The sequence below is a fragment of the Portunus trituberculatus genome, chromosome 46 (assembly GCF_017591435.1).
Source record: "Portunus trituberculatus isolate SZX2019 chromosome 46, ASM1759143v1, whole genome shotgun sequence".
Lineage (NCBI taxonomy): Eukaryota > Metazoa > Arthropoda > Malacostraca > Decapoda > Portunidae > Portunus > Portunus trituberculatus.
Genome location: NC_059300.1, coordinates 26,934,522 through 26,960,982, shown reverse-complemented (window position 1 = coordinate 26,960,982; position 26,461 = coordinate 26,934,522). Strand labels below are relative to the sequence as shown.

Here is a 26,461-nt window from a genome sequence, read left to right as displayed (position 1 = left end):
TACACATGTGAAGTGGCATTCAAGAGAGAAGCATTTCTTCCCTTTATTTTATTTATCTATATATTTGTTTATATAATTATCTATATATTTAGTGCTGTGAGATTGTAAGATTTTGTAAGGGAATGCTTTCAGCTCTCCACTCCCATGTCTTTCACTTGCTTCTAGGAATGAGACATGTTTTTATACAATCTCATTTTCAGTACCATCAGACAGGTATTGAAATACAAATACAAATGGTGGTTTTTACTTTACATGAAGCTGGTGTATATTGTAAGTGTAGGTAGAAATAGTTCGGGCATATAATGTGTTATCCATAATTTTTGTTTGGAAGATGTTTTGTTGCTGACCTCACAGCATATGTGGATGTAAAAAAAATTTGCTTAGCTTGTGTATGTAATTGTTGAGTTCAGTGAAGAAATATAAATATTTTTCAATGGAGGATGAGTTTCCTCTATACTTCATGGATCATAGATGAGGAGGGCTGTCAATATAACATAGAGGTCTCACTGTTTAAAGGAAGATTGAGACTAGATCTTGTATTATATCTTATTGTGGGATTAAGGTGGAGAAGAAGTCCTCGGTACTTTTTGAGTTCCCTTTTACAATGTGTCAGAAATGAAGTGGTTCTAATTTACTTGCAGAATCTATAACCAGGATGCAATCCTTTATCAACATGATCAGATTAAGAAGAATTGCTAAGTTTTCTTCCTTTCTATATCATAGACCATTGTGTGGGACTTAGCTTAAAGAGGCATCAACAAACTCTTGAAAAAAACCCAAACACAGACAACTTTTGAAAGTCTGTGGCACCAAAGGTCTTTCATTGTCAATACCTTCATTGCCTTGAGTAACTAGGTTTTGAATTATTTTGCTTATCTTTGTTTATGTGGGAAGCTAAGAAGCAAAATACAGTCATAAATAATAAAAAAAACATTTGAAAAAATATTTAAATAATAGAAACAGATGAAGGAAATATATTACTGTCATTGTATTTTATTGGACATAGTTTTAACCACAATTTTGTCCTTTTAGATGCAATTTTATACACCAGACTCATGCATTGTGAAGACTCACCACATTTGTTTAAGTTGTCACAAAAATGAGGATGAAGAATAGAATAGTTATTTGGATACTAATTAATTTTTGCAGATGCAAAATTACATAGGGTTCACTTACAGTAATTAATTTGCCCTCCCCCCTCTCTCTCTCTCTCTCTCTCTCTCTCTCTCTCTCTCTCTCTCTCTCTCTCTCTGGGTATTTTATTTATCTTGTGAGCAGCTGTCATAAGTAGATAAGTAGTACCAGTACAGTGGCACCTCGATATACGTCTGATTTGGAATAAGTCCAACTTGGTATATGTGCTGTTTGGATGGCAACAAAATTGCTTGGTATACTACCTTTTGTGCTAAAACCTGTATAGGTCAAAATGAGTCTGCTACCCTTGTCTACCTCTCTTGAGACAAAGTCACAACTACCCACCAGCAGTGTTGCCAGGTTTTTCATTTATTTCATCTTGTTGCTTATGTATATACTATATGTGATGGCATATGAGATATACCTTTTTTCATAAAAGTGGCTTAAAACATTACCTTGCATCTTATATGTAAATGTGAGGCATCCTGTAGATTTAATTTTGAAATTTCTTTCATCTAAACTCCTGAAGATTATAGGCAAGGGTGCTATAGCATATCTTTAACCATAATGTGATATAGAGAAATGTCAAAATGAAAGCACAGGCCTGTTCAGTGACACACCAAGTGTGATGTTGACATCTCAACAGCTGTGAGCCGTATGCTTTGCCTTGTCTCTGTTTTATTACTGCATTTATGTAGGATATTTTTTACTTTCATAATTGCTTAATTTTTGTTGAGCTTTACTATTAAATTAGTTTAAAACATTATGTGCTTGTAAAAAAAAAAATATATATATATATATATATATATATATATATATATATATATATATATATATACATATATACATATATATACAGGGAAGACTCAATACTCGAAAGTCTTAAAAGTTGAACTTTTCAATACTTGAATGTAAAAGTTCAACCTGATACTAGAAAAATACATGGTACTCGAACGACTGCACATGTGGTTGTCCTGTTCTGATACTGGTGATACTGGTATTACCGAGGCTAAAATACCAGTACTTCGGTATAGTGGATACTGGTGCACATCCCTAGGTCACTGCTGCCGCTGTGCCACAGTTGAGAGAACAACAACATTCTTCTGCGTTCTTTATGTAGTATTTCATTTAGAAACTTACACTGGCATCAATGAGGCTTATTAGTGGTGAAAATAATGAATTTAGAGAGGGCGCAAATGCCCTCCAATAGAGGGTTCATAAGAATCATACCGAGTTACCAGGCATTTTTATGTGGATGGTGACTCCTCCTCTGATGAATTGCCTCCCTCCTCCTCCTCATTCTTTTCCCCTCCTCTTCTATGTTATCATCACCAGCCTTCACTTACATTAGATACAAATGAAAATTATGAAAAATTGCATTTAAATTCTTGTTTTGCTGAAGTTAGAATGAATTACCTGATTTTTAGGTATCAGTAGTCAAACTTTTTGATACTTGAACTGCTGTTTAGAACAAATTAGGTTCAAGTATTGAGTCTCCACTGTATATATCTATATCTATCTATCTATTTATCTATCTATCTATATATCTATCTATCTATATATATATATATATATATATATATATATATATATATATATATATATATATATATATATATATATATATATAATTAAATATCACTTTGCTGTAATGAGAGTGCATCTGGCATGCATTATTTTTTACAACTCCATCAGTGTAATGTATCATATACCAATGATGATACGAGAGTTTTTCCATGGGGAAGGATTAATATTTTCCCTTTATTTCTTATGGAAAAATTTGCTTGATATAAATCCTTTGTGGTTTAAGATCAAAGATCTGAAAAGATTAAGGTTGTAATGTATACCGAGGTACCACTGTAGTTGTTAGATAATTTGAAGTTCCTTTTTATAACAAAAATTTCCTCCTTTCTCTTGTTATCACTTCATACTAATTTTTCCTTTCTCAATTTTACAGGCAGGTATTAGTTGTCATGTGTGTATATATACATATTATATATTATATGAACATGTATTATGGTTGTGATAATAAGCAGCAAGGGTTACTGTGGGTGAGGAGCAAGCAGGACCTTGGCAACAGGCCCTTGGCAGGGAAGGTCTTCCCTGGCCCACTCAAGTTGAGTATTAGATAAAGTAGCCATTGGATCCATCTGTCCCAAAACTCAACATTTATAAGGAAATTACATTAAATATAGAATCTTGTATTTGTCTTGTGTCCAATTTAAAGGGAAAACATGAGCATGAGAAAGTAAGGAGAAAGATTGAGCATATAAGTAAGACTTTTGAGGGGCTTTCAGATGTTGTCTAGATGCATGAAATCACTGAAGAGAGTACAGTAAAGTGGTAGGATGGTGCTGCAACCTTTGGGCCAGTTGCAATGCACACTATTAGGTTAAGTATTGTAGTAATTAGAACAATTATTGGAGTGTTTGATATGGCACCCTAAGTATGTACTTTTTGAACATGTTTTGTAGCCCTGCATGTTTATATAGTGTGCTGCAATTAACAGAACAACAGTATTTGTTCTAGAGGTGAGCTTGGCTTATAATTCATATATATATATATATATATATATATATATATATATATATATATATATATATATATATATATATATATATATATATATATATATATTGGTTATGTAGATTTTTTTTATTTATTTGAAAGATTTACAAGTATTACTTTAAGTTGGACTTGATGTGGCCAGTGTGTTATTAAACAAGCAAACACACACACACACACACACACACACACACACACACACACACACACACACACACACACACACACACACACACACTCACAAACCAGTGCATGCTGTTATTCTCCTTTATATGCTGTTGAGCTGTGTCATTGATAGTGATGTTGCCCAAGCTTCAGCAATGTTGTCATAACTGCATGCTTGCATGCATGCCTTGTGTGTTTGTGTGTTTGTTTTAGTTTTTTGTGTGATTTTTAAAATTTTAAATATTAAGACTTATTTGAAAGAAACATTTTTGTGGCTGCATGGAAGAGATGTTTTTTGCTTACTCATATTTATTGAGGCTGTGTTCTTGAATGCTTCTTGTGTGGTGAATAGCTGTGATGAAGAAACCATTCCTGTCCTGTAGTGTTGGATAACTGTTGAACTGTTGTAAGCTTTTCGTGGAGTGTACAGGGCAGCACAAAGATACAACCCCATGAGTCGTAAGTGGTGACCTCATATAACACTCCTTAAGAGAGTCCTGTGTGCTGCCTGGTATATTTTGCGATGTTGTAGGACAGGCAGCCAAGCACTTTGAATTGCTGTGGCCAAGAGGTCTATCTGTTCCAGACTACACTGGTGGCTTATGACCGATGCAGGTTCTTTGCATACAACACAGGTATTTTATATATCATTAACACCATTTCACCATGCTGAAGCAACACAGAATGTTTTCATGGACTACACTGTTTTGCAACATTCACCTCATAACATCCCACAAAGGTTTATTAAAACACTTCACTAGACTTATTTGCAATATCTGTTACTTGTGAACATATTTTATGAATTGAGCAGTACAAGACGACCTAAGTGGTAATGGGCTTGTCTTAAGAAAATGTTTTTCTTTAGTCTTCACCACCATACACACACATGCACTCACTCACACACACAGTTTGGTGTAGTGGTGTTTCTAGTAGGAATTCAAAAGTAGCATTTGAATGACTTCCTTGGTTTAATGAATTTTCTTTTAATAAAAACACAATGTAACTGCTTACATTACTCACTCACTCATCATAATACACTAGCAATTTTTTTTCATTTTTCTGTAATGTTCATTACAAATATGAAAGGACAGGTTGTATTTTATTCGTGGATTGAATGGTTGTTTACACTTTATTGAAGTCTTCAACTTCATCATCATCATTTTGTGCTTCATACTTCTTCTCTCTGTAAGTAATGCATGATTCATAAGTGTCTGCACATAATGGAAAATAAGTATACCAATACTATTTAGGGTTGGTGTGAAAGAACAAGGATGAAAATATTTTATTTCAAGTTGATAAGAAATATATATATTTCATAACTCATTATTTTAATGTCCATCTTGAAGAAAAAGTAAAAAAGAGAACACAATAGTTCAGTTGATAATTATCTATATGTGGCAGTTAACATGTAATCTGAAATTAATCTTTTTTTCATATATTGCTGAACTTAATATACATAAGTCCCTTCCCTACACATTTTTCTGTTATATTAATAAGGGAAAAATTCATAATGTTGTTTTGAATATAAAGCTAAAAAGCAGATACAGCAGTATGTCTGAAAATTGTGTATGGAACTTCCTGTGTACATTCCCATTGTTTATGTGTGGTAATAGTAGTAAAAATAATGGTAACAGTACTGATAATTATAATAATCAATTTATTGAGGAAGATGCAGCCAACAACTGAAAACATGCAGTTGCATTGATGGGCTGAAGTGTTGGCAATTTTTATTGAAAGAGTGGGAAAATATGGATGTGTGTGTGTGTGTGTTCACTGTTTGATCTGCTGCAGTCTCTGACGAGACAGCCAGACGTTACCCTACGGAGCGAGCTCAGAGCTCATTATTTCCGATCTTCTGATAGGCCTGAGACCAGGCACACACCACACACCGGGACAACAAGGTCACAACTCCTCGATTTACATTCCGTACCTACTCACTGTTAGGTGAACAGGGGCTACACGTGAAAGGAGACACACCCAAATATCTCCACCCGGCCGGGGAATCGAATCCCGGTCCTCTGGCTTGTGAAGCCAGCGCTCTAACCACTGAGCTACTGTGTGTGTGTGTGTGTGTGTGTGTGTGTGTGTGTGTATAAAAACTATGATGAAAAAAAAGTCTGAAGCTCAAGCTTAGTGTTCCCTCCTTGCTCAGTATTCTCTTAAGTAACTGTTGTTAAGGAACATAGGTTGTGTTATTCTAAAGTAATTTAATGAGAGGATAAGCTTTGGTGGCCATATGGGTTTGTGGAGGATAGCATTATGTACAGCATAGCAGTGGGATTAAATGCTTGAAAGATGGCCTAAAACAGTCTGAGTGATGCTCTTTTGAAAACATTGGGTCGGAGGATCAAGAGAGATTATGAATCAGTAAGTAAATGTTGATGTGAAGTAGAGGGTGCGTGGTGTCTCTGTTTGATCTGCATTTTGTGGCTAAATCTCAAATTTCTACAAGAATTTTTTGGCCTGTGAAATCCTTTCCTCACAACAATATCTCCTTCTGAGTTTCAGTGTCCCTTGAATCATAGTGGTAATGGCTAAAGGAGAAAATTGTAATTCCTCTTCTTCTCATTCCTCAAATTAAGATAATTGGCTTGACAAAGATAATAGGCTAGTCATTTCTACTATACATACAAGCAAATATGGTCTAAAACAGCCTCTTATTAGAATTACTGGGACAAAGGTAGAAGTCAGGCTTTGAAAATGGTTTCATCGGAGAAAAATAAACACTAGTTGACTGTTTCGTTTGTGTGCTTACTCCCAGATGTGATGATTATAATCTTTTCTTTCATTTTATAGGTGGCAAACAGCAATGCTGTTTCCTTTAGTGTGTCTGCAGATTTAGGCATTTGTGCAAGTGATTAAGAGATACATTACAATTAAAGCAGCAAATGTTTACCCTCAACTGAGGTATACTTCTTAATTAGGATTAGGAGTGAAGTGTTCGGACACCTTCTCAGACCTCCTTCAAAATTGTTAATGTGGTTGGAGCACCAGCTGTGGAAGAAGTACTCTGAATTAATTTAATGGTACATATCTACTGAAACAAAGCTGCTTTGACAGAGAAGGGCTTTTGTTTGTAATTGATTAGGTATAAGAGTTGTTACTAATTTTCCCATACCATCCATCTGACCTCACTGTTCATTCCTGAACAGTACGTTTCACTGTCATGGCTTTTTGGAGAGTGCAAATTCAAGGTTGATTTAAATCTTTATTGTGGGTTGAAGGTTTGCTGATTGATATCTTGACACATCTTGGTCTCTTCAAAGAAAAAAAAAAGAAAAAGAAAAAAAAGGGCCTTTCTAAATCAAAAGAGAAGAATTTTTGAAAGAACCTTCACTGATGAAGAGCTGATGGATATGGTGGTGACATGCATTAGAGGAAGGGGTGTCCCAATGTAGTCTCAATGAGAGTGCAAGTCCAGCAATAGAGTGTAGACTTTTTGTTTGCTGTTTGCACTCTCATCAAAGTAGAGACTGACCATGCAGTCTTCTGCTTGTGGCCACTCCTTCAACACATTCAGTGTTACTGTTCTTATCATGCTTTTATCCAGTAACTCATGAGATAGTACTTTTCATTTGACATTTAGCAGTCACATAACAGTGTTAGCTATCTCTCTATTCAAGAACAGAAGCTTGCCATTGAAATGGACTATTAGTCTTTTGTTTAACACTAGCCTTAGTTTTGTCAGTCTTCAGTCTATTGTACTAGTCTTGGCTGCCAAGTTGAGTAGACAGAGGAGCTGAAAGAATCTTTCCTTTTATTTCTGCTGAGAACACAGATCCCCTAATGTGCATTGCCTCTCACAGTAACATTCTTCTACAGTTCTAAGGAGTTGACAGTTTTTGATGGCACTTGGATAAAGTTACAGGATTAGATAGCAAGAGGGAGGTTTTAAGACCCCTTCTTTTGGCTAACTATCTTGACCCTGTTCAGGTTCTAGTATATCCAGTAAATACAAATGATGTACATGCTCTGTATGCAGCTTTGAGATCCAAAGATTCCTTGTTACTTGACTTCAGATACTGAGCTTCTGTCAGGCTTTTTTATTCTTCCATTTTTCTACAACACTACTGCATATTCATGCCCATTTAATGGGACTTACTTTCCTGAAAATATTTTTTCTTTTCTTGTAGGCCATCGCCATCTGAGAAGAGTTTCCTTAGTACTTGTAAAGCTCTTATTCCTCAGTATTTTTATCTTCTGCCTTTTGAGTTCAGTTATGTCAAGAGTCTGATCAAGCTAGCAGTTAAGTCATGTTCACTCTGCTCTTGTGTAGAAACTCATCATATTCAGCTTTTTAAACTCCCATGTGGTTCTAAAATTTCTGACTGGAGACAATTTAAGGCTTACATCATGTGACTAGGAAGACTTATGCTGATGGTGAAGGCATTGCACTGTAGACCCACAAGCTGCAGATTCATCTTGCTCTTCCACCTCATCATGACAAAAAATTCACATCATGTTTACTTGGGAGCTTTTTAGTCATAAAATCTCCTTTGAAACCTATTTTACCTGCCATACCTCATAGAACAAGCTTTGATGTTAGCTTTTTTTTTTTTTTTTTTTTTTTTCTTTCAAAGGGCAAGACAGGCACACCTTGTAAGGATGGGAGATCAAGAGGCAGTGGTGCTCATTTTGTGTGAACTCATTGTTAGTGAGATGGATATCAAGATTTTAGCAATTTGGTGTAATTTTTGGATTGAGCTAGGAGCTAATGGTAATTTTCCAGAAAAGAATAATGATTAGGATTCAATGGGCACCAACAATTACTTGTTATACAAACTGTCTTCTCTCTCCAGTATAATATGGTTGGATTCTTTCTGTACTGACCTTGTATGGTGTCTTCTAATTTGATGACAAAACTCTGAATCTATCATAGTTTCATACAGTTTCTCTGAATTTGATTGTGAGTGAAGTTAATAGCTTGACCTGAGAAGTTATGTGGTATTTCAGAGGAGGGCATACATTTCATTGAATTTTGCAAAGAGAACAAGAATAGATTGAGAAATACACACATTTAGAATATTTATTATAAGATTTAGTTTTTCCCTCCAGACACACAACTTGATAATTTGATATGCATTTTCTAGTTAGTAAATATGGGTTCAAATACAGAAGGAAGCAAACTCAACTTCAGTTTAGGGAATTGAAAACGGTACCTCTCTCATGAGAGTTAAGGACACTTAAGTATTACACCACTTGCCACTGTGTGTGTGTGTGTGTGTGTGTGTGTGTGTGTGTGTGTGTGTGTGTGTGTATACGCTGATATTTAGCTTTGTGTTTGTGTATGTGTATGGTTACCTTCTCAGTCCTTTCTCCACATCTTTCTTGATTTTGAAGTCTTCAAATTTCCTTACATGAACTACTTTCATGACCTTTTGTTTATTCTCAAGCACATTCAGATAGCTTTTTACATACATACTTCCTCTTAAACTACATTTTTTTTTTTTTTTTTTAGAGAGAGAGAGAGAGAGAGAGAGAGATTAAACAACTACACAATTCACAATAGTATATGTTTTGGGTTTATTAAATTCCTATCTTGGGATACTCTTGGCACTGGTGAAGCAAACCCTCTCTGTGACAGCTGCAGAATTGTGCTTTATAGAGTATTCTTCTGAATATTTGCAAATTTTGAGTTTGATACCCTTATAGTTGTGTTGCATTCTTATAGTAACAGCACACTGGTCTGTTTCAGCACTGTTTCATTCCATTAAGAGAAAGAAAGGTGAAGTATATAATTATGATGCATACATTCAAGTCAGCCAGTTGTGAAGGCTGCTAGCAAAGTAAATACATATTGTGTTCTTTAGTAAAGACATAGATCTTATTAACTGTATGCCCACTGTTTGTCATCATGTAAAGATGTTTAAAATACATGCATGAAACCCAAACCTCAACCCTTCTCATTTCACTGATCCTTAGCAAGTTACTTTATTAATCCTAGCTGTAGCCTAACTGCATGCTCACCATGTTTGAGCCGTCCATCCTGACTGCTGAGCATGTCCATGTGAATCCCATGCTACCAGCAAGTCTTGGTCCAGTACAGTTGGACTGTTTTTGCTGTGCTAGTTTTAGCCCAGACATGATTGAAAACAAATAAGGACACACTTAATGTTAGGGAACTTACACCTTCCCTCTATTAGGAAAGCTAAACAAAGAAGAACAACATTCCAGTGTAAAGTTGCCTCAAGGTGTTCACATGGGTGTTAAGGGGAGGGGTTGTTGTGTATGTCACAGTTGAGCTCAACTGAATTACCTGGCTTTGGAACAGTTGTATTTTTTATTATGTTATGCCATTAGAAAACTGATGTTTACTTGATAGATCAAACAATAAAGGAAATTGCTTTGACTTATTTTGTAATGGTTTGGCTGTAAGAACTTGGATTCATGAAAGCTCAATTTGATTGCGTTACATGCATTGAAATTTTATTTGAATAACTGAACAATTTAAAAGGAAAACTTGAGGCAACTGTACGTACAGTGAATACATCAGGAGACAGAGTGTATATTTTTAGTAAAAATGTCTAATAATTATTTCAACAGGATAGTGATGAAAGTATAGGGAGGCTCCTAATCATGATTGAACATTGGACAGTTGGAGAGCAAAGGCAGCAGCGTCCTTGTGTTGTGATGCCCTTGGTCAGGCATGCTGGTGTTTCCCCATTATGGCTAATGTCCCCACTTCTCTTTCAAGGATGAGGCAGTGGAGGGGGCGCTGCGCGAGATTGGGCTGTACTAGTGTGTGCAGCTGCATCAGTAACCCTCCCCTCTGCTCCTCCCTTCCCTTGATTGTCAGCCGAGGTGTCTTTTGTTAATGATATTAAGGTGTGAACCAGTCCATAAACAGCCATGTAGTTGCTGCCATGAAAATGAAATTCTGACTGCTGTTAGCTATTAGTGAGCAAACATTTATGATCAGAGAGCATCAGAGAAGCAAAGTTTGATGCCACGCCTAGAAAAGGAATAATCATTGTTCTGCATAATTTTCTTCCTAGTTGGATGACAGTGAAGCCTCTGAGTGTTCTTTAATAATGGAGGTGAAATCTTAAAAAAAATATGCATAACACTGCTGAGACTTTAGATCTTTGTTCTTTTCTGTGTATCTTTGAATCTACCATAAATTCCAGCAAACTGTATGAGCTTATATAGAATAAGAGTTGAGTTGGCCTTAGTCTTTGAGCTCAAATAGTAGGTGTAGGTCAGTGTCTGATGGTGAAGTTGATACAAAACTTGGAGCATTGGGATGAATTTCCATTCAATCCATGTCATGTTTGCTATATCTAAAGCTATACTCATAATGCACTCAATAATGATTATTTAGATTAATTCATATTATAGGATATTGCATGCCATGGTTACTTAGCATGACCTGCCATATTATAATGAATACAATTATTGATACTGTTACTTGTTTCTTATTAGTGTATCATGAAGCACCTCCTGGTGGTATCTGTGATTAAGGTATATATACATACATAATTGAATATGAAAAGTACTTTAAAAATAATTGAAGCAAAACTATACTTAATACACAAGGTAATAATGGGACCATTGAGTTTACATCCAGTATAAGATGGTGAGTGATTTTAGTGAAGTTAGTGCTCTGTAGGATTTCTATTAGTCAAGCTCCAATCTGTCTTGTTTGTTGGAATTTATGGTATTGTATTCAGAGACTGGACAGCTCGGTTTTCTTGTCTTTTGAAATCTTAATATCTTTCATGCTATATAGTCATCATTATGTTTGAGTTACTCTTGTACTAGTGTGTGTGTGTGTGTGTGTGTGTGTGTGTGTGTGTGTGTGTGTGTCTGTGTTATTGATTTCAAGGGAAAATATCTTGTGTGTTTTGGTCAGTTTTCATGTGTTGTGGGTATAATCATTAGTAGTTTAAATGGCTTAGGAAGTATTGTCTCAAACCTATATGGCCAACAAAAAATTAATACCAGTGGTAAATATGAACTTACCACAATCTGGTAAGAAATTGTGATGCACAAATAGTAAAAGTATTTAGGAAATCTTTTGTTGATCAGCCATCAAAAATATCAAAGATTAACTGTGTACATTGTTATGCATTTTCCATGATTGTTTTGGTTTGGAACACAACTTCCTTCTCCAAGTGTACTACCTACTTCTCTTTACATACATTACATGTATATGTTGAATTATCTACAGCCCATGCAGTAAGGGACAGCACAATCAGCCTAACCACTGGATGGCAGTGTTGTGCTGTTTGCTGATCATACCATATTCTCATTTTTGTGTTACAAGAACTGCTCACTCATCTAAATATCTTAACAACAGTGGTCTCTTTCTTTATTTCATGTTCAGTTAAGAAAATACAGAAAAATAGCTTGTGCTGTTAGTCTGGTAGCATTCCTTAGAAGGATGGCTAAAAATACATTTACCTAGATTTTTAAAATCTTTTTAATTTCATAAAACATCTCTTGGAAGGCTTGTAAGTAATATATTAGAAATACTAGAGTGCATGCAAGAAAATTATGAAAATGGAAAAAGAAAAAGAAATTCTTAGAAACTCTCTTGAAATATTTAGCATATTGAGTTGAGGCACTTATAATTGAAATGTACGGGAAGTGTACAGTACGTGATACAAGCTAAGAAGATTTAGGAGTTCAAAAATGTAGTCACCATAGTCTGAGCTGATTTAGAAGTCACATCCCTCTTAACTTCTGTTCTTTTGCCAGGGCAACTGTGATTGATACACCTAAGGCTGTTTTTCCTACATTTTCAAATGTTCATATTTAGGATTTTTTCATTCACTATAGTGATTGACTTTGGTCAAAATCAATGTTAAAAACATCAGTAAGAAAACAATAGCAATATTAAATTATTTACCTTCAGAGAATGTGGAGACAAATGAATATAATAAGTACTATATGTATATGTAAAGTTGTTCATGTGACTTGACACACACCAAGTCTCCAGTGACCATTTCATGGACAGTCAACCTCCTATTTACTCATTCATGTGTTTCTCGGAATTAGTTAAGAATATTTTAAATGTAAAGATAGGAAGAGTTGATAAAAATGAATGGGTAAATTAATAAGCTGCTCTGTTGAAAGGAGAGAGGAGGCAGGAGCAGTGACTAGCTTAGACTGTAGCAGCTATAAATTGTATGAATATAAATATGGAGGCAAGACTGAAAATTAGTCCAGGCTTGTATACCATAATATGACAATTGTACACACACACACACACACACACACACACACACACACACAGTTTGAGGTTCATATTGACAAGATGTTTGGAGAAACATATAATTTGATTAGAAATATTGGATTAGCCTTTCATCATATGGATAAAGATATGATGAAGAAATTAATTAGTACGGTAATTAGACCAAGATTGGAATATGCTGGGGTGGTTTGGTTCCCTTATAAAAAGAAGCATATAAGGAAGTTGGAGAGATTGCAGAGAATGGCAACAGAAATGGTTCCGGAATTGGCAGAGATGACCTATGAGGAGAGATTAAAAGAAATGAATTTGCTTACCTTGGAACAAAGAAGAGAAAGAGGGGATTTAATACAGATTTATAAACTGTTGAACGGTTTGTATGAAGTGGATAATGAGCAAATGATGATGAGAGAAGAAAATTTAAATCGAACTACGAGATCGCATAGTAAAAAGATAGCCAAGCGAATAATGCTTGAAGGATGTGAAGAAATATAGTTTCCCACAGAGATGTGTGGAGGTGTGGAATAGTTTGAGTGAGGAGGTGGTGTCAACGAGGAGTGTGCATAGTTTTAAAGGAAAGTTGGATGTGTGTAGATATGGAGACGGAGCCACACGAGTATGATACCCAGGCCCTGTAGAATTATAACTAGGTGAATACATACACACACACACACACACACACACACACACACACACACACACACACACACACACACACACACACACACACACACACACACATGTAAATTGTGTATAGCCTTTTTATCTGATAATGAAAATTATTATTAGAATCATTAGTATTAAAATTTTTAAATGGGAACCATAAGCAGTATTGTATCATATTCATCAATCAATCTTTTGTGGCAATAATATATATAGTGTTTCTTAATATAGTTTTTTTTTTGTACTTGTCTATCAGTCTGCATGAGAACACTACAGTATAGAATAAAGGCTAATGATTAAGATATTAAAGCATGGTCCTGCCTTGCTGTCTTAAAATATCTTGGCATTACAGTATTGAATAACAAGATCTCAACTCGTGTCACATCTCTCTTCAATGATGTGCGATTCGAACCTGGAATCTCCCTTTGTGTAAAGTGAGCATAGGATAGCATAGAAAAGCATAGCATTCTTACTTAATACTGTTATTACGATATTGTAGAAGTTGTCCAGTATTCACAATGAGATAAATGTAAAGAAATTCCTCAGAATATTATGAATTTCATAAATTATTTTATATTACTTGGATATATACAGTACCAATGTTGGTAACAAAGGTGAGAGGAATTCCTCAGAACATGATGAATCTCATAGATTATTATATATGAATTTAATATAGAGTACAATTACAATGTTGATAAAAATATCTGAATGTTGCTATTTACTTTTTATTTTATTATTATTTTTTTTATCACAGTAGCTTGACATGAAGATATTTTAAAGTTCTTCTGTGAGCAATATTGTATAGTGCATATTGATCTCCTCTCTTGAAAGCTTAGTAGCTCTTGTCTCTCCTCAAATAATCAGCAATAATCTTTATTACAAGCATAATCATAGCCAGGGGGGGTGGGAGTGAGAGCATGTACAGTTATATTCTTCCCCTTAACCAGTTAAAACAATACTGCTCATCAATCTATATTTTCCTGGTATGACCACCAAGCATGTGCAATTCCCATGCTATGCTAAATTTAGTACTGATACATGGAGAGTAGATGGGAGGAGTTTAGACTGCTAAGATGAGTATGATTATTCATATTTTACAGCATTGATTCTTGGATCATTGATTTTCATTGCAGTGTTCGCATTTTTATGTCATCCTTCTTCAACTGCAAGCAGTTTGTCAAAGATCCACATAGTTTTTTTTTCATGTTTATATGGGTCAGCCTTTGTTGTTTGTCTGATGCTTGTTGGGTTTTACAGTTATGTATAATTTGTGTGTGAAGTTGTTTCTTTTATTTATTGTTCTCAGCTTGAGGACATTTTGTTTGATACAGTAGTACCTTTGCTGGTGCTTTGCTGGTGCTCTGCTTCCACTTGCAAGTACCATTCTTCATTTGGATATTATCATGGTTTCTTTCCATATGACTAAATCAACTCTAGTATTTGCCACAAACTGTATATCTGTTTGCCAGTTGATAGTTTTTCTTTTTTACAAAAAAACAAGAAAGGAAGGAAGAACAAGAAAATATAACTTTACACTCTTTCAACACTAGATGTAAAGAAACACACACACACACACACACACACACACACACACACACACACACACTGAGAATTCCTGGCTGTCTTTTTATCAGCTTCAGAATTTAGTGTTGGCAAGAATATCTGTCCAGTGATGGCAGCATGTGGTCATGATTTTGTCACTGGCTGGCTGGCTGGCTAACCAGGTAGTATTTGTTTGTTAGGTGGTGTCATGTCTTGTATTTCATCTATGTTATAAATTTGAGATAGAGATGAGGAATATAAGCATTAGTTTGATTTACGACAAGTCTAAATTGTCTTGCTGCTCCAGCTATATTAGAGGAACAGGTTTTTGACCCTTTTTATATCCATGTATAATGAAGAATTCCCTGCAAAGTTCACATATTGGAAATGTTCTTCACATAGTAAGAGAGTCATTGTCAGAGTGACTGAGGTAACGAGTGGGTTGTGTGATGTGTGGCATAAGTCAGACATTGGCAAAGTTTCATTGTTTGTCTGCCTGGGTTCAGGGCTGGTGATATATTAACAAAAGTTCTAACTTAACAATGGTTTACTGCAGTTAATTTGGTTATAATAAAGATGCTTGTACCAAATTACAAAGTTCTTTTCTCTAGTTATGGTTTTCTGTTGGTCTATCTTGCTTTTACTATTTATCCATAATTGCAAGTTAATTGTTTCCATCGCATAGGTAACTGACTTGCTTTGTTTCAAAATAATCTGAGGGAAGGCATTGCCAAGGTGGAGGGAGGTTGTAATGGTGGCCTGGGTTTATGTGTGTTATGGTTATCTTTCATTAAAATTAACACCAATCAGTCAAACTAATTTATGATCAGATCTTTATCAGCACAGTTGATTACATTAATTTCAGTACTGGTTGTTTTTCATGAAAGTAATGTTGTGCTGTCTAAATAGGCACACTATGCAGATGCAAGTGCATGATACATGATACTACACCTGGCTTATCCTTGTCCATGATTTATCATTTCGATTTGCTGGAAGTTGTATCTAATTCTCTCTCTCTCTCTCTCTCTCTCTCTCTCTCTCTCTCTCTCTCTCTCTCTCTCTCTCTCTCTCTCTCTCACCTATATAGGCAGAGGCAGTGGACATGGCTGGGTATTATGCTGGTTACAATATTTTATTGCTTTGAGACCACTCCTTGTTAGCACCACATACCACCCAGCACTGACACCTACCACCCTGCATGCTGTGAGGGCTTTGCGAGGCACTCATAGGCTCCGACACGTCGAGTACTGTGTTATGAAAACAATCATGTAAATGTACTGAATTTTAAATAGTTTTAGGATAACACAGGCTAATTGATTTATAGTAAAGTTAAGGATCGTACACAGTGGTCAAATTGTGTAGATATTAAGGATGATAGACAGAGAATTCCTTTTTGAATCAATGATGATAGTATAGAACATCTAGAAGCATCATGAATACCAAAGGCAATATTACTAGGAAGAACTTTTAAGAAGAGGAAGTGTGTAACATACACACCTATCAAAAAGAATGTTGAAAAGTAGTGATGAAATTCATGGAATGCTTTCTATTTAAAAGTTCAAATTTCATTATATCAAAGTAAAGGTACTGTTGACAATACATATAACAATGACTGGTGGCCATGGTATGTATGTATGTATAGACTAAGGATGGTATATAAAAGGGCACCCATAAAGAAATAGTGATATGTAATTAATTTTTGAATAACTAAAATGAGTACAGTGTGTGTGTGTGTGTGTGTGTGTGTGTGTGTGTGTGTGTGTGTGTGATATAAACAAGTATAATTTAGTATGGCCTCAGGAATACTGCATTCTTTGTGTAAGATGTGATGAGTGTGGTCTTGTCTATGGTATATATGTATAGACTAAGGATGGTATATAAAAGGACACCCATAAAGAAATAGTGGTGTGATCAATTTTTAAATAACTGAAATGAGTACAGTGTGTATTTACCTAGTTGTAGTTTTACAGGGCTTGGGCTTTACGCTCGTGTGGCCCCGTCTCCATATCTACACTTATCTAATTTTTCTTTAAAACTATGCACACTCGTTGCTGACACCGCTTCTTCACTCAAACTTTTCCACGTCTCAACACATCTTTGTGGGAAACTATATTTTTTAACATCTCTCCGACATCTTCCCTTTCTCAGCTTTTTACTATGTGATCTTGTGCTTTGAATGTCATATTCTTCTCTCTGGATCAGTTTCTCATTATCCACTTGGTCCATTCTGTTGATCAATTTATAAACTTGTATCAGATCCCCTCTTTCCCTTCTCTGTTCCAGGGTTGGTAGATCTATAGCCTTTAGTCTCTCCTCATATGTCATCCCTTCAGATCTGGAACCATTCTTGTAGCCATTTTTTGTAGTCTCTCCAACTTCCTTATGTGTTTCTTTTTATGAGGGGTCCACACTACTCCTGTGTGTGTGTGTGTGTGTGTGTGTGTGTGTGTGTGTGTGTGTGTGTGTGTGTGTGTGTGTGTGTGTGTGTGTGTGTGTATTCACCTAGTTGTAATTTTACAGGGCCTGGGTAATATACTCGTGTGGCCCCGTGTGTGTGTGTGTGTGTGTGTCTGTGTGATATATAAACAAGTATAATTTAATATGGCCTCAGGAATACTGCATTCTTTGTGTAAGCTGTAAGATGTGAAGAGTGGAGTCTTCAGCAGTGTGTGTATTGATAATTGTGGGACAAGATATTTCAACTCAAAGCTCAGGACTGAAGTGGATACCAATATTTGCAAATTTCTTTTTAACAATGGCAGTATGCTCACAGCATACACTAACATTATAATCTAGAGTGTCTTTCTAGTTTTGTTACCACAATTCTACATATACAAGTTTGGAATAGGGTTTGGAATAAAAGTGATCACATTATTCATAATTTGTGCTGTTCTGTCATATGAGTGGAAGAAAGCACTAAGGAAAGAAAGCTATGCACTATGATAGTATACACTGTGTCATTTTGTTTTTTTTACTTGTTCAATTTTTTCTTGTCAAATTTCACCAAATTTATCTCTGGTGCTTAATTATTTTTTGGTCGACTTTTTTATCTGGCCCATCCTAGTGTTTGAGTTATACTGCAAAAATTTGTCACTGCACAGCTTTTGCTGTAATTTTGTGCCAATGATGTCTTGACATTAGTCTTCAAGAGTTTGAGTAGTGTGTGTGTGTGTATGTGTGTGTGTGTGCGTGTGTGTGTGTGTTGTAAGTATGTGAATTGTGAGTGTGTGAGTGAGGGACACTTTCATATCACTTACTATTTCTTTTGTGGAGACTTCATCATCACCATTCTAATTTTTAAAGGCTCCATGCATGGTTGCAAATGTTTGCTTTGTTTGGATAATGGCAGCTTCAGCTCATAAGGCTACAGTCTCAGGCAGTTTCCCTTCTGGTAGGTAGTATGGAATAATCCCTTCTAAACTGCTTTTGGCCCATTGTATTTATTTATTTTTTTAATTCCCATATGTTTAAGATATTTTTGTTCCATTATCTCCCTGCTTTTCCTTATTTCTAGGAACATAACATATACAACTAGTAGTTTTTTTTTCGACTTTTGGATATATAGATATAATAGATTCAATTATCTGATTTCTTGATGTAATTCTTACATACACTATATCACTAGATCATATATGTATATTAAGAATATAATCAGCTTGGTTTCTCCTTGTACGTACATTCCACTAATCATTTTGTGTAAAGTGAGTGGCAGGGAAACACAAATTGAGGCAAGAAACTTTATTTCCTAACATTCTGGTTACAAAATTTTCCTCAGAGAGAGAGATAGATAGATAGATAGATAGATAGAGAGAGAGAGAGAGAGAGAGAGAGAGAGAGAGAGAGAGAAAGCAATCCATGTATACATTGGCAGTTCAGCCCTCAGGTCCACCTGGAGGATTGGCATGCAGCACCTTGCTTCCTTCCCAGTCTGGTACATCTACATGGGACTCTACTTACACCGTGAGTGAGTGGACCCATGAACATGTACCAGACTGGGAAGGAACCAGGATGCTGCGTGCCAATCTTATGAAAACAACAAGACAACTGGTAGAGTCTCTCTACATCTACACCAGTAACTCAACCAGTCTCTGGGGAGGATCCATGTGTTAGTCACAGGCTGCCACCAGGCCAACTTTGGCTTGTGAAGTATACATGAATTGTAATTTTTTTTTGCTTGTCAGTTCATTCTCTGTGAAGGTTTCGTAACCAAAATGTTATGGATAAAGTACCTTGCCTCAATTTGTGTTTCCCTTGTTTCCCTACCACTCACTTTTCACATTTGCCTTTATTCTTCATTTATATAACACGTTTCACTTTGTTTCATTTGGAATTATTTAAGCTTATGATTTCTTTCATCAGTCTCCCATATAGAAGTTTTCCAGCTGATATAGTAACATTCAAAGTGTCTCATCAAAACATAAGTTATATAACCACAGTCACTCTAAGATAGGCACATTAACAGAACTTTCTTTTGAGTGGATCACATAAATGCAGTCCTTATGTCGATCTTTTGGTCCACTTTTAAACACATCAATAGCTGTGTGTGTGTGTGTGTGTGTGTGTGTGTGTGTGTGTGTGTGTGTGTGTGTGTGTGTGTGTGTATTTTACCCATAGTCACCTGCTGGTGTCATGACATAGCTGGTTGTTCCCATAGAGTAAGGTCAGAGTAACCAATCTTCAGTATGACTTTGACCCTTCACATGCCACACACTATAATATTGAGACCATAAATCCTCAACTTACATCCCATGTCCACTTTCTACTTTATGAACCAGGTTGCTACACATTAAGATGTTCACCCAAAAGCCTCATTGCTCTCATGACTCAAACACAGCCTTCTTAAATGTGAACTAAGCTTACTAAACACTACATGTACTACATGTATTTATTAGTATTTGTATAAAAGAGAGAGAGAGAGAGAGAGAGAGAGAGAGAGAGAGAGAGAGAGAGAGAGAGAGACTGACTAACTACATAGGTATGCACAAGTATTCAATTGAACAAAAGAATAGCATATTGTGTTGACCAGCCTTATGCTTAGACAGTGAAGCTGCATTGTCTGAATTGTCATGCAGGGTGTGGAAGGCATGGGAAAAGAAGTGTGCTTAGTGCTTTACCAAAACTTTGCTTCTCTATTGAGCAACACATTTAAGAAACATATGGCTATGCTTTGCTAGCTTCAATAAACAATTAAAAGGAAAAGGTCAACACTACATTTGCCACCTCACTACCTTGGTGCATGAGTGACAAATGTGGTGATCCTGGATGTAGGATGTATTTTTGTTCGTCTTGGATATTGGATTTACCATGACAGACCAAATTTGTTTACCATTTTCTTGCTGCTTCCAACTGTCTTCAAACAAAAGTGTAATAGAATTGGATCATGAATTCTACATCTTTGTTTGAAAACTGAGGTCTATTTTCTTACTTGTAATTAATCAGTAAATAAGGCCAAAATTGAAGCCTCCCAGATTTGTCAAATATGTGGCAGATATATACGACCTTAGAATTCACACACACACACACACACACACACACACACACACACACACACACACACACACACACACACACACACACACACAACATGAATAAATAAATAAAATGAAAATGAAAAAAATTGTGATAAGGTATTAAAGTCATGAGAGGGGAAACTAAATTATATTAGTGACATTCTGTTAATGGAGGTTATGTTGGTTGCATTTTAGGAATTTTGAGTAAAAATAGGACAGAGTAAAGTTTATTAATATATTATCTTCCCTTTTCCTTTTCTAGGATGAAATCGTGGAAATGGCCCTTAGAGATATGGGTCTAATTTGAGGCTCTCTCTGTAACATTGTTTTCAATGGCTCTCAAAACTATTTCACATGACAGTACAGATGATATTATTATGGACTTGGAATAGATGATAATACAAAGAGTCATCATCAATATTCTTAGTTGGTAAATAATTCTAAAATGTGCAATTACTATTTAAGAGGTTTAAGGGTTAAACAGGGAGACCATTCCATTTTTGATAGTTGATGTACAGTCTGTAAAATGTAACTTTAGTCTTGCATCTTGGCCCTAAGTTATTGTGAATGTGGATCCCAACCTGGTAGTAGAATATTTATACAAAAACATGTTACGCTTGTAATATGTGGCAGCATACACAGCATAGGCTCTCTAACACTATTAGGAGTAAAAATATTTTGCTTATTTATTGTTAATATTCTTTGCCCCCAAAATGTACTTTAAACTCCTGGCCATTAAGGTGAGACCCTTAGACCTTTATCCCACCATCTACTCCTGGCCTGACTTATACTAGAAGCCGTGCTTGAATTTGCCTATGTAGTGGTGCAGTACATAGTGGGCATGTACCCTGGCTACCCATCATGCTTTCAGGGTATTTTCTCCTGTGTAACATTGTAATGTAGTGAGCCAGCATGTGCTGGTGGTGGTAAAACTGCTGGAAATAAATCTGGTTTGCACCATTGCATTTTCTTCACCCTTTTATTGAAATTGTAAGAGTGCAAGAAATGAGTTTGTAGATTGATGTATATCCTAACATTGCTACTGGTAAGATCTATCCTTTTTATGAATATGTACTTTGTATGTTGCTTATATGATCATAGTCTTTTATTAAAGCTTAAATGTTTATTCTTTATTTATCATAATCATCTTCATAATGTCAATCCTTCCTTCATACATAAAGTAAGGACAGAAATAAAAACTTCCAAGATATTTACTATGTGAATGAAGGAAAGAAACTTACGCAGTGAAAGACATTACCATATGCACGATTTGTATACTGGTACTTATATTTTGATGACAATGATTATATTATCACTGACACTGGTTAATAATTTTGATTGTGAAGGGTAAACCTTGATTGGCAGACTAAGTAGGAATGGATTCAAGTTTTCATTTCAGTCAAATAGTAGTTACTTGTCTTGCATCAATACATTACTGTTGCATTGCTTTATGCTGTTCAAGCCCATCTTCTCCACCAGTACATCTAGCATATTGGTCTTTTTCACTTGGCATTCCAGTTACATGCCTACACAAACACAGGATATATTGTCTTATACATATTCATGTATTGTTTTCCAAATCTCATATTTGTTGCATTATCACATCTTGCCTCTAGCTGTATTCCTTTTCATGTTAATTTTAACTGGCTTCCTTCAAGACCTGATAATTTATTATTCACATTTCCAGTAACCCTTGACATATGCTTGTCATTTAAATTACTATTCCTTAAAAGTATATTTAGGTTATTATAAATCTAAATGTTATACCCAGGTTCTTTCCTTACTCTATTACAGGATCACTAAGCTTCCCCACTTTCATGTCTCTTTACCTAAGCTAATTTTTTTTTTTTTTTTTTTTTTTTTTTTTATGGAAGAGGGGAAGCTGTCCAAGGGTAACAAAAGTATAACAAAAAAGGCCCACTTGATTGCCAGTTCCTTAGAAGGTTAATAGAATTAGCCTTCCACTCAGGATCTGCATACTTCTTTCTGATAAAAGTTCAGAGTTCATATGCTACTCATTCTCTCTATCTGACACAATGTTTTCACTTCTCTGAGGTGACTTGATGCATTAAAGATGTACACATTAGTGTAACAAACAGTCTGAATTATGAATGTCACTTTCATTTTTAATGGCAACATCATAAGGGAGGCAAGCATGTAAGATTTGGATATAGGAAATGAATACCTATATCAAAAATTTAATAACTACTGTATTTTTTTCATATTTTATCTGTCTATTACATGTAAGGAAAAAGCTGTACTAAAATAATTCATTCTCCATTCTTATTCATATCAGTTTGCCTTAAAATTCTTTAACATTCCATAGATTATTTATTTTTACATTCAAAAATTTCCATTTTCACAAGAAAAGTATGTTTATTTAAATATACATAATGTACACTGTCAGTGGCCACAGTGTGTCATTACAGTGGATTACCATAAAGAGAGATGAATCATGTGTACCAGTAGTAATATTCATTAATACCATGCCAGGAATATTAAAAATGTTGAAGACCTTGACTTCATGTTTTCATAATAGTTATTGGATGAAATGGTCATTGATGTGTGTGTGTGTGTGTGTGTATTTACCTAGTTGTAGTTTTACAGGGCCTGGGCTTTATGCTCGTGTGGCCCCGTCTCTATATCTACACTTATCCAATCTTTCTTTAAAACTATGTACACTTGTTGCAGACACTACTTCTTCATTCAAACTGTTCCACGTCTCAACATATCTTTGTGGGAAACTATACTTTTTAATATCTCTTACACATCTTCCCTTACTCAACTTCTTACTATGCGATCTTGTGCTTCGACTGGCATATTCTTCTCTCAGGATCAGATACTCATTGTCCACTTGGTCCATTCCGTTGATCAATTTATAAACTTGTATGAGATCCCCTCTCTCCCTTCTCTGTTCCAATGTTGCAAGATCCATAACCTATAGTCTCTCTGCATATATCATCCCTTCATGTTCTGAGACCATTCTTGTAGCCATTTTTTGTAGTCTCGAGCTTCCTTATGTTTCTTTTTGTGAGGGGTCCACACTACTCCTGCATATTCCAATCTGGGTCTTATTTTAGTACTTATCAGTTTCTTCATCATTTCTTTGTCCATATAGTGAAATGCTATTCCAATATTCCTTAGCAAATTATGTCTCTCTGAAAATTCTATCAATATGGCTTGCTGGTTGATTATTTTCTTCCATCGTCACTCCCAAATCTTTTTCCTTTTTACTTTCTCCAGTTCTGCTCCATCTCCCATCTTATAGATTCCCACTGGTCGTCTTTCACTCTTTCCCATTTCCATGACATGGCTTTTGTCCACATTGAATTCCATTCCACTTTTTTACTCCATTCCCAGATCTTATCTAGGCCTACTTGCAGTATTTCACAATCCTCTTTTTGCTTTATAACTCTGCACAGTTTCGCATCGTCCGCAAACAGATTTATGTAGCTGTTCACTCATTCTGGCATGTTGTTTATATAAATGAGAAAAAGTATTGGCCCAATACTGACCCCTGTGGCACTCCGCTTTCTACTGCTCTCCACTTGGACTTCATATCTTTAACTACCGTCCTTATTTCTCTCCCCGTCAAATAATTTTCCATCCATCTCAATGTGCTTCCTTTTAAACCACACTTCTCCTCTAATTTCCACAGTAATCTTGCATGTGGCACTTTATCAAATGCCTTTTTTAAATCCAAGTAAATACAATCAACCCATCCCTCTCTCTCTTGTACCCTATCAACTATTCTAGAGTAGAAACTCAGTAAATTTGTTACACACGACCGACCTTTTCTAAAACCAAATTGGCTATTTGATAATAATTTGTTGTCTTCAAGGAACTCGATCCATTGTTTCTTTATTACTCTTTCACACATCTTACATATTACACTTGTTAGTGATACCGGTCTGTAATTTAGAGGTTCTTCCTTCCTTCCGCTCTTATATATGGGAACCACCTCAGCTCTTTTCCATTCTACTGGTACTGTTCCATTTTCTATTGAGTATTTTATGATGTTGTATATAGGTCTTGCTAGTTCTTCCCTACATTCTTTCAGTATTCTGCCTGAGACTTCATCCAGTTTTTTCATTAACTCTTTTATTTCAAGCTTGGTTACTTTAATCTCTTTCATATAGATGGTCTCTCTATTACCCTGTGGTCTTTAAAATTTGGATTCCTTAGTAAAGACCTCCTGGAACTTATTATTTAATAGTTCTGCCATACTTTTTGGGTCTTCCACCATCCCATTTTCTCCTTTTAACGTTTCTATTGTTTCTTTTTGCCTTATTTTTCCGTTTATGAATCTATAGAACAATTTTGGTTGCTCCTTGCATTTTTCGACTGTGTCCTTTTCATAGATCCTCTCCTCATCCTTCCTCACCTTAACATATTAGTTTCTCGCTGCCTTGAAGTTTACCTTATTTACTGCATTTCTATTTCTCCTCCACCTTTTCCATGCTCCATCTCTTTTCTCCTTTGCCCTGGCACACTTTGCGTTAAACCAATCTTTCTTTCCTCCTTCCTTAGGTCTATATTTCGGGACATATTCCTGACTCCTGTTTTGTATATTTCTAAAAATAAGTTATATTTCTCTTGCCATCTCCTCCCAGTTAACTATTTGAAATAGTTCTTGAGATTCTCAATATCAGCCTTTCTGTAATTTAATCGGTCTCCTTTGTATGATTCATCTCTATCTTCTTTTCCTCTTCTATATCCATTTCTAATATTACATGGTCACTCTTTCCCAATGGGCACTTATATCTTATATCATCATTCATTTGTATACCCTTGTAAAACCAGGTCTAATCTCGCCGGCTCATCGTTTCCTCTGAATCTTGTGTTTTCCTTTATTCTTTTTGGTCCATCATATTATCTACCATTAGATTCAGGAATCTTTCTCCCAGGCTTCTTCCCCATACCACTTTCATAATTTTCCCAGTCCACTTCTTTACAGTTGAAATCTCCTACTAATATCACTTTTCTCCTTTCTTTAATGATTCTCGTTAGACTCCTTATTTTGTCATCTATCATGTCTTTATATTCTTGATTGGTCCATGAATTTGTTTTTGGTGGCACATATGTTACAATGATTGTTAACTCTTTTTTATTAATATGCATCTTAATATACAGTACTTCAGCTTTTCCTTCCCCACATTCCACTTGGTTTACCACCATCTCTTTCCTTGTCATTATCATGACTCCTCCTCCTTTTACCCCTCTGTCTTTCCTCCATACATTATATCTATTATCTATGTCTATTTTGATTGCCTCATTTAGTTTTGTTTCAGCCAGGCATACAATATCTGTTTTTCTTTCTTTATGTAATCTTTTAATTCTAATTTACTTGATAAAACCCCATCTATGTTCGTATACATCATTTTAGTTTCTTGCCCTTATCACTTTTAGTTAAACTTGGTCCACTGTTCCTCTTCCTTCTCTCTATATACCATTTCTTATCCTGTCTCCTAGAATTCTCCAAAAAATGCCTTTTTTCCTCCTCTGACCTTTCATTATTTTTTTCCTTACTGCTGCCGCCAATTGTTTGTATCTCTTCCTTTCTTCCTCATTCTTATTTTATATATATATATATATATATATATATATATATATATATATATATATATATATATATATATATATATATCCTTGCAGCCTTCTGTTTCTCTGAGTTTTGTTGTTCTATATA

General features: G+C 35.4%; 1 protein-coding gene across 8 annotated transcripts in view; it reads left to right on the top strand.

Annotated features, from left to right (window-relative positions):
• Positions 1 to 26,461, top strand: part of LOC123519979 (AP-1 complex subunit sigma-2-like) — a 47,986-nt gene that overhangs the window by 10,247 nt on the left and 11,278 nt on the right. For 2 of the 8 annotated variants that reach the window (XM_045281743.1, XM_045281741.1), the window contains exon 6: positions 21,035 to 21,729. The exons of 2 other annotated variants lie outside the window; for them this stretch is intronic. In XM_045281743.1, the coding sequence (XP_045137678.1) occupies positions 21,035 to 21,079 (45 nt within the window). In that variant the 3' untranslated portion in view covers positions 21,080 to 21,729. Of the gene's footprint in view, positions 1 to 10,558; positions 12,282 to 16,349; positions 17,025 to 21,034; positions 21,730 to 26,461 lie in introns of those variants that run through there. 4 more of the 8 variants (XM_045281739.1, XM_045281738.1, XR_006679141.1 and 1 more) reach the window with 3 other exon arrangements.